Source organism: Arachis ipaensis, chromosome B06, assembly GCF_000816755.2.
Source record: "Arachis ipaensis cultivar K30076 chromosome B06, Araip1.1, whole genome shotgun sequence".
Classification (NCBI taxonomy): domain Eukaryota; kingdom Viridiplantae; phylum Streptophyta; class Magnoliopsida; order Fabales; family Fabaceae; genus Arachis; species Arachis ipaensis.
In genome coordinates this window covers 84267917-84276994 of record NC_029790.2, presented here as the reverse complement: position 1 = coordinate 84276994, position 9078 = coordinate 84267917, and the positions used below count along the sequence as shown (strand labels likewise).

Below are 9078 nucleotides of genomic sequence, written 5' to 3'. Positions count from 1 at the left end.
GTGCATAACCGAAGTGCTTTCTTTCATTGGAAAATTCCAAACTAAATGATATCATGAGCTTTTTTTATATATAAATAAAGAATTAAATTAAAATATTTGAAATCATATCACCGTGATGAAAAAATGTTCGATACTCAATAAAGAGACACTCACTTCAGGACTTTCTTTAAACATTATTAAAATTTATTTTTTTTATTATTTTATGTCAAATTCTTTTAAAGTATTTTGGAGGCTTGGACAACATTGTCTCTTAGTTAATTAGCGTTGATATATATTTTAAGGTAGATGGAATAAATTTAAAAGATGGGGAAGATGAGACAGATGAGCTTGATGATGCTACAAATGCTACAATTTAACTTATGAACTGTTCATGTTCCCATAGCAATACCCTAACTCTCTCTCTCTCTTATTGCACAGTAGTTAATTGTTAGAAGACTAATTTGTGTGTTTGCTTAGAGATTTTTGGTCCAATCTCTTCAACTTTTTGCTTGGATTTCAGGTTAGTGCAATTTTTGTATCGTAAACTTCATTGAATTCTAGGATATTGTATGATAAAGAAATATTGCTTATGTTGTGTTGTTGCTTGTATTGTATTGAAAACATTGATATGGTTAAATATTGATAGGGTGTTGTATGAGAGATGAAATATTACTTGTGTTGGATGATTTATAGGTACTAAAAACATCAAATTCGTAAGATATGTCTTGGCACCATCGAGTGTGGATGTATGATAGGTTGAATCCAACAAGAGGAGGGTATTAAACCTGAGTTTTATGACAAGGTTGAGTAGTTTATAGAAACGATTACTAAGTTAAATGTTGTGAAGTCGGAAGAAAAGTGTAGATGCCCATGCGTTAAGTGTAGATGCACAAACTATAAAGAGCTGAACATTATTAAGATGCATTTGTGAGAAAATGGGTTTATGCCAAATTATTGGATTTGGACAGAACATGCAGAGATTGATAACATAGAGATTAATCAGACGGGATTCAATAATTGTGGGGAAGGTGGTTCAGGAAGTGGTACAAATGTGGAAGAATGTGATATGTATGACATTAGCTGGGAAGACAACTCCAGAAGGTATCATGAAATGGTTTTCGATTCTGCTGGTCCAGAGGATCCTCATGTAGAGGCTAAAAACTTTTTTGATCTTCTTGAGGCAGCTCAAAAGCTTTTGTGGGAAGGTTGTGTGCACTCTCAACTATCGATAGCTGTTAGAATGCTATGCATTAAGGCCGAGGGAAACCAATCGCAAGAGTCATTTAAGCAATGGGTGACCTTAATTAGGGAAATTGCTCCTGAGGGTAGTGCCATACCTAGGGATTACTATGAGGCTAAGAAGTTAGTGCAAAAGCTTGGATTGAAGGCAATCAAAATAGATTGTTGCTCAAACAATTGCATATTGTATCGAAAAGACGATGCTGTTCTAACTAGTTGCAAGTTTTGTGAAGCACCTAGATTCAAGCCTATTTCTGATGGTGGTTGTAAGTCCAAGAGAGTTCCTGTCAGACGGATGCACTACTTACCCTTAATCCCTAGACTTCGAAGGCTTTATGCGTCAATGAGTTTAGCTCCGCACATGACGTGGCACATCGAAAACCAACGTGATGATGGCGTGATGACCCATCCGTCACATGGGGAGGCATGGAAAAGCTTTGACCGTATCCACTCTGATTTTGCTTTGGAGCCTAGAAACATTAGGTTAGGTCTTTGCTCTCATGGCTTTACCCCAAATATCCAATTTAGCAAGCCTTATTCTTGTTGGCCCGTAATTGTTATTCCATACAATCCACCTTCTGGGATGTGTATGAAAGATCCTTATTTGTTCTTGACTTGCTTAATACCTGGTCTTAATAACCCTAAAGCCAATATTGATTTATTCTTGGGACCCCTGATTGACGAATTAAATGAGTTGTAGAATCCTGGTGTTTTGACATATGATATTGTAGAAAAGAAGAATTTTGTCTTAAAGGCGGCATTGATGTGGACTATCAATGATTTTCCGGTTATGGGATGTTGTCTGGGTGGATGACACAAGGAAGATTGTCATGTCCCATTTGCATGGAGGATACCAAGTCTTTTACACTATCACATGGAGGCAAGGCATCATGGTTTGATTGTCATTGGAGGTTTTTGCCGATAGACCACCCTTATAGGCGCAATAAGAATGATTTTCGGAAGAATAAAATAGAAAGTGAAGAGGCTCCTACCAGATTAAGTGGTTTGGAGATTTGGCAAAGGGTTAAAGAACTTAGGAGGATATCAGATAATGGAAAGTGGATCAAATCACGAGAGTATGGTATTATTCACAATTGGACTAAGCAAAGTGTGTTTTGGGAGTTACCTTATTAGAAGGATAACCTGGTTCGTCACTGTCTTGATGTAATGCACATAGAGAAGAATGTGCTTGATAACATAATGAATACTATTATGGACACTGATAGAACTAGAGACAATGAAAAGGCTAGGTTAGATCTGGCTGAACTGTGCAAGCGTCCAGATTTACATTTGCGGCATGTCGGTGATAATTGTTGGTTCAAACCTAAGGCAACTTATACTTTAACTTCTGAACAGCAACAAGACGTGTATAAGTGGGTGCAACAACTTAGATTTCCAGATGGTTATGAATCTAACCTTGCTAGATGTGTAAGTCTTTCCCAGGGGAGGTTTATTGGTATGAAGAGCCATGATTGTCACATTTTTATGCATTGCTTGCTTCCAACTGCATTCAGAGAACTACCTACAATATATATGGAAGCCTCCTACCGAGTTAAGCCAGTTTTTCAAAGACTTGTGCTCAACCACCTTCAAAGTTCATGATTTAGAGGTTATGGAGCAGAATATTCCCATTATCCTTTGAATGTTAGAAAGGATATTTCCCCCGGGATTCTTTAATGTGATGGAGCATTTGCCAATTCATCTAGCATATGAGGCACGTGTGTGTGGACCTGTCCAATATAGGTGGATGTATCTGTTTGAAAGGGTGATAGGAGCATTCAAGCGAACAGTGAAAAATAGAGCAAGGGTTGAAGGTTCGATTTGTGAGGCTTTCTTGGCAAAGGAGACTTCAAGTTTTGTTTCTTTCTACTTTGAACCACATATCTTATCAAGGCGAACCCGTGTGCGAAGAAATGATAATGGGGGAGACACAATTAAAGCTTATTTATCAATATTTAATAGACCTGGTCGCAAGGTTGGAAAAGCTAAAGATCATGGGTTAGACGAATAGGACAAGGCCGCAGCTCATTTGCATATTCTACACAATGAAAGCAAAGTTAGCCCTTTCTATATGTAAGTGCACAAATCTTTTATTAAATAGTTAATTACACTTGTTCTACTAACTTATTCCATAGCTTATCAACTCTAGTCCTACTTTCATCAAGGTTTTGGAAAGAAACTTGTCCTGGAGAAAGCAATGACCGATTTTTCCCTTGGTTTGCATCATATGTAAGTGCATAGATTCGTATCATAGATGCATTACATAGTAATCATATATCTTTTATTAAATAGTTTGATGCATGTTTTTAACTAGGTTCAAAATCAATGCAACGAAATTGTTGATCCCGGTTTGCAATCACTTTCTTGGGTTCCTTCAAACAAAGCAACAAGTTATCCAATTTATAAAGTAAATGGATATACATTTCATACTCTTGCAAGAACAAAAGGAAAGAAAACCGATAACACCGGTGTGTATGTCAAAGGTGATGCAGGCAATGGGGAAAGTGATTGGTTTGGATTATTAGAAGATATACTCGAGCTTGAATACACTGGTGATGACTCTAATCGAGTTGTTTTGTTCAAATGTCAATGGTATGATCCAAATCATCCAAATGGAACACGTATTCATAATGACTACAAAATAACTAAAGTCAACCATAGCAAAAGATATCGCCACTATGATCCTTTCATTGTCGCCCAAAAAGCTAAACAAGTTTACTTCTTACCTTATCCTGGAAATTACAAGTCTATGTGACATGTTATTGTAAACACTAAACCAAGAGGTCGAATTGAAACCAATCATGTACATGTAGATGAGGATGAGGATGAGAATAATGTAGCTTATCAAGTGGATGAGAGCAATCCTTCTAGGATTTCAGACACTGAGCTTCCTATTAGTCTTAAGTCTCCATTTGGAGAGGACCGCATTATCGAATTGTCCATCGGCTCTAGTTCTGGAGCTAATAAAAATGAATATGATGATGTTGCAGACTTTGATGATGATATCGATTTTTAATAGGGTAACATTCTTTTCTATCTTTCTCTCTAAATCTAAATATATAGTAAAGAGTGCAGGTAGCTGAAACATAAAAGCTGCAGGTTGAGTAAGGAAATAGCTTTACATATTTTATAATCTATTATACTACTGAATCAGTTAATAGCAAAAAGGGTAATTAAAATAAATTATTAGGTTTTATTATTGTAGAATTTGCAGTGATGCAAAGTTAGTAGGTAGTCTTTTTGTTTTTTTATTTTTTATTTTTTGAATAATGGGTGGTTTAAATTGTTTACATTACAAAACGCTATATGGCAGTGGCTATAAGATTAACTTAGGCATTCAAAAGTTAGACATTATTAACCAATTTAAGTTAGATATTAAATATATTTCTGCTCACAAATCTGAGGCTACTTTACTGTTGCTAATTTACTTAATTGTTGCTGATTTGCACTGAACAATGTTATATATAACATAATTTAGCTTGTGTTGATGGAATTGTTAGTGCAGCAGTTGATGGAATGCATGCTGGTTTCATCTTTAATATTATTTTAGCTTGTGTTGTTTTAATTTTGTCTTTAATATATATCTAGATCATGGCTCCTCGGGGTCAAGGGTAAAGGTGTCAAGGGTCATAGAGGTTCTCGAACCACCACCGCAGCCGCTATTACCACCACCTCCACCTCTTCTGGGACTTCAGTTGTGCCAGATTTTCAGTCAGGACCACTTACCCAGCAACTGTATTTGATGGTGCCTAATCCAGGCTACACTGGTCTTCCTCCACCAACTTGGCTTACTCCAGGATGTATGGGCCCTCTACCACCCCCTCTTCCAATTTCGATTCCTCCTCCGTCTCGCAATTCCAGCATATTAGTTGATTCAGAGACACCTGGAAGCTCTAGTACATCTCCTCCATCAGAGACTGCATCGGTTCCTAATGTTGTCACAAAACAAATATTGGTTCCAGATGGAAAAACAAGGTAAAATTTGATTGCTTGAATTAGAGAAATAATTGCTTTTTTTAGTTTCCTAACTTGTCAATTCTTTATGAAATTATCAGTTGGTTATCTTTCCCTCCTGGTTCACAAAAGATTACAGAGATCATCAAGAAACGGTATGATAAACCATCTAAAAAGTTTGGGGATGTCCCTCTTTTGAGAAAGAAGCTTTGGTTTAAGGAGTGGAAGGTAAAAATAACATATATATCAATGATCATATATGATTTATGTATATATTTGTCATCTATACTATAATTCTACCCTTTCTTTTTTGCTAATGTGCTGATTAATGTCCTGCAAGAAAAATATCATGAGAATATGTGTTTCACTTAGCTTTATAAATGTCCAATATATAAATTGCTAAGTTTTGTTTACCTATTTCAATCAGTTTTGAATAATCATAATAATCATGTTAATATACCATAATTCATGATATATAGTTATATAGCTAAAATAGGAATATACAGGATCCAAAAAGAGGTAACAATGAATCATGAACTAGAGAAAAATGGGAGCAAACATGCAGTAGGTTAACATCCAGGGTCTTAATTATGATAGAGAGCTCTTGGATCCAAAAAGAGCTTAATACTGGGTTATTTTCTTGTCTTATCTTATATTATAGTATCATTTTTATGTACAGAGCCATTTTCTTATTGATTATGATGAGGAGGAGTTTTTTTGGAGGGCTTTCAAATATAGGACAAGTAAGCGATTTATCCAAATGATGTCGGATATCCGTGAGGGTGTGGATACAACCCACGAATGGCCAATTCCTGCTTACAAAAAGGTGTTGGAAAAGTACTGGAAAACGGATGAGAAATGGAAAAATATAAGAAAAAAAGCGAGGGAGAATCGAGCGTCACTCTTAGGTGGTTCTGTCCATTGCGGTGGTTCTATTCCACTGAGCTCAACTATAGAGAGGATGGTAACATAATTTAAGTAGCTTTAGATCTTATTTAATAGACATTTATTTATATAAAATTTTTTTATTTTGTGTTTATGTGAAACAGAAGAAGCAGTTGGACCGTACACCAACTCATGAGGAAGTCTTCAAGGAAACCCACACACTTAAAAGTGACAAGTCTAAATGGGTGGACAAACGCTCTCAAGACACTCATGTGAGATATAGTATAAATATTAAGTAGATAGATTTTTCACTACTACTATTTAGTTTCTTCTCTGTTACTTATTATTAGTAGTTGTAGTAATAGTATTTTTTAACTTTGTTTTTTTAACAGAATTACATCCAAAAACCAGAGTTATAGTACCTTTGTTTTTTAACATTTCAAGCAAAATGAGACTCTAATTTCTTCCAGATCTGAGAAAAGCAACATGTGTTTTAATTTACATATCTGAAAAAGATGGATTCACTGTTCCTTTTGCTGCATTTTCAGTGAGATGTTGGAGTAATTCATGACCTTTATTTTGTTGGTTTAGCGAAGCAAAATCTTGTAAGCGATTTATCCAAATGATGTCGGATATCCGTGAGGGTGTGGATACAACCCACGAATGGCCAATTCCTGCTTACAAAAAGGTGTTGGAAAAGTACTGGAAAACGGATGAGAAATGGAAAAATATAAGAAAAAAAGCGAGGGAGAATCGAGCGTCACTCTTAGGTGGTTCTGTCCATTGCGGTGGTTCTATTCCACTGAGCTCAACTATAGAGAGGATGGTAACATAATTTAAGTGGCTTTAGATCTTATTTAATAGACATTTATTTATATAAAATTTTTTTATTTTGTGTTTATGTGAAACAGAAGAAGCAGTTAGACCGTACACCAACTCATGAGGAAGTCTTCAAGGAAACCCACACACTTAAAAGTGACAAGTCTAAATGGGTGGACAAACGCTCTCAAGACACTCATGTGAGATATAGTATAAATATTAAGTAGATAGATTTTTCACTACTACTATTTAGTTTCTTCTCTGTTACTTATTATTATTAGTAGTAGTTGTGTTTTTTAACTTTGTTTTTTATAATAGAATTACATCCAAAAACCAGAGTTATAGTACCTTTGTTTTTTAACATTTCAAGCAAAATAAAACTCTAATTTCTTCCAGATCTGAGCAAAGAAACATGTGTTTTAATTTACATATCTGAAAAAGATGGATTCACTGTTCCTTTTGCTGCATTTTCAGTGAGATGTTGCAGTAATTCATGAATATAAGAATATTGAAGAATGTGAAACTAACTATGCATGAATATAAGAATATTGAATTGGCTCACCTAATTATAGATTATTATATATATATATATATATAGAGAGAGAGAGAGAGAGATTCTAATCAATGAGTATTTGATATGTTAATGAATTGAGTTTTTGTGTGGCAAACAAATGCTGTTAAAAACCTTTTTTGTGTGTGGCAAACAAATGCTGTTAATAATGCATGCCACCTAATTGGGATATTCTCTGTTTGATGTCTTGATTTATGTCATTTATTCTTCTACTTTAGTTAATTGTTCTTTTCGCCAATTGTTCCTGTTTCTTCTTGTGAGAATATTATTTTGTATTTTGTAATGAGAATCATGAATATTTTAGAGCTTATTCTATTTGAATTATTGGGAAAGGATGAAAATTTGTTGGTATTTTGTAATCATTGTGCAATAGGAGAAGTTTATAAAAAAGTTAGCAGAAGTTCAGGACCAACATGTCGAGGCTCAAGCACAAGGAATGGAGCTACCACCAATTGATGAAGACTTGATTTGGGAGGAAGTGTGTGGTGGGCAAAAGAAGAATTGAGTTTATGGAAAAGGAGCATTCTTTTCTAGATTTATTAAGTCTAGAACCACTTCTGCCAACTTTGTATTTGGAAGAGCATCTACAAATCAAAATTTTGTTCTTGATTTGCGAAAACAGATTAATAATCTCAATGAAGAGCTTTTTCAACGTGTTACTCAACAGACAGATGAGCGTATTAGTAAGTTGTTAGATACACGCTTGGCTCCTTTGGAAAAGACTCAAAAGAAGTTAGAAAAGTTAGAACGGGCAATTGGAAAGGCTAAGAAGGAAAAGCTGAAACGGAAGAGATGGAATGAGGCTTATGTTAGCTATTACAAGAAGGTTAGAGCGTCAAGTAGTTCCACTACTGCTCCACTGCCACTGCCACCGCCACCGCCGCCATCTTCAATCTCTTCGGATGAAGACTATGATGATGATGGGGATGAAGATGACACTGAGGACTATAGTTGATAAATTTAGTATGGTTAAACAATATACTGAGGATTATAGTTGATAATACACTTTGTTTATGTCTTGAATTATATTGACTTGCTTGTTTATAATACTTTTCTTTTAGCTTTATAATATGATGAATTTGTTTATTTTTTGTAATATTATAAATATTTGAATACTAATTAGATAAAAAATTGTAATTATTAAATTTATATTATTTTGTATAAAACAGGTTTATTTTACAATGAAAAAATCTAAAAAAAATTCCATTTTATCTTACCGACAGATTTACAGACGGATTTTCTGTCTATATTCAGAGTTTGGAATGGTATTCCAAGGCTCAAATTACCGACGGAAAATCTGTCGAAAAATCCGTCTGTAATTACCGACGAAAAATCTGTCGGAAAATTTGTCGTAATTACCGATGGAAAATCCATCTGAAAATCCGTCGGAAAGTTCGTCGTCTTCAGGAAATGGGTGGAGAATTTACAGAGCAAAAATCTGTCGATAATTTTCCGACGGAAAAAAATCCGTCGGTAAATAATTTCCGACGAAGCTTTTACAGAGGGACAAAATCCGTTGGTAACCAAAAATTCGTCTGTAATATAGACAAAATCTGTTTGTAAATCTGTCTTTATTAAGCCATTTTCTAATAGTGAAAGGCCGGCAAAAAGATAGATACATCGCAGCTTTG

At 34.9% G+C, this 9078-nt stretch overlaps 1 protein-coding gene across 6 annotated transcripts; it reads left to right on the top strand.

Moving 5' to 3' along the window:
* LOC107646995 lies at window positions 347-8536 on the top strand. 6 transcript variants are annotated; one of them, XM_021104556.1, is made up of 5 exons: window positions 347-499; window positions 5852-6136; window positions 6222-6329; window positions 7821-7837; window positions 8169-8536. In XM_021104556.1, exons 2-5 carry the CDS (start codon window positions 5933-5935, stop codon window positions 8182-8184), a joined length of 345 nt encoding a protein of 114 aa, XP_020960215.1. In that variant the 5' UTR covers window positions 347-499; window positions 5852-5932; the 3' UTR covers window positions 8185-8536. The 6 variants fall into 6 exon arrangements, with proteins under 6 accessions (XP_020960215.1, XP_020960212.1, XP_020960213.1 ...); XM_021104553.1 differs by having other exon boundaries at window positions 7821-8536; XM_021104554.1 differs by lacking the exon at window positions 347-499 and adding an exon at window positions 991-1184 and having other exon boundaries at window positions 7821-8536.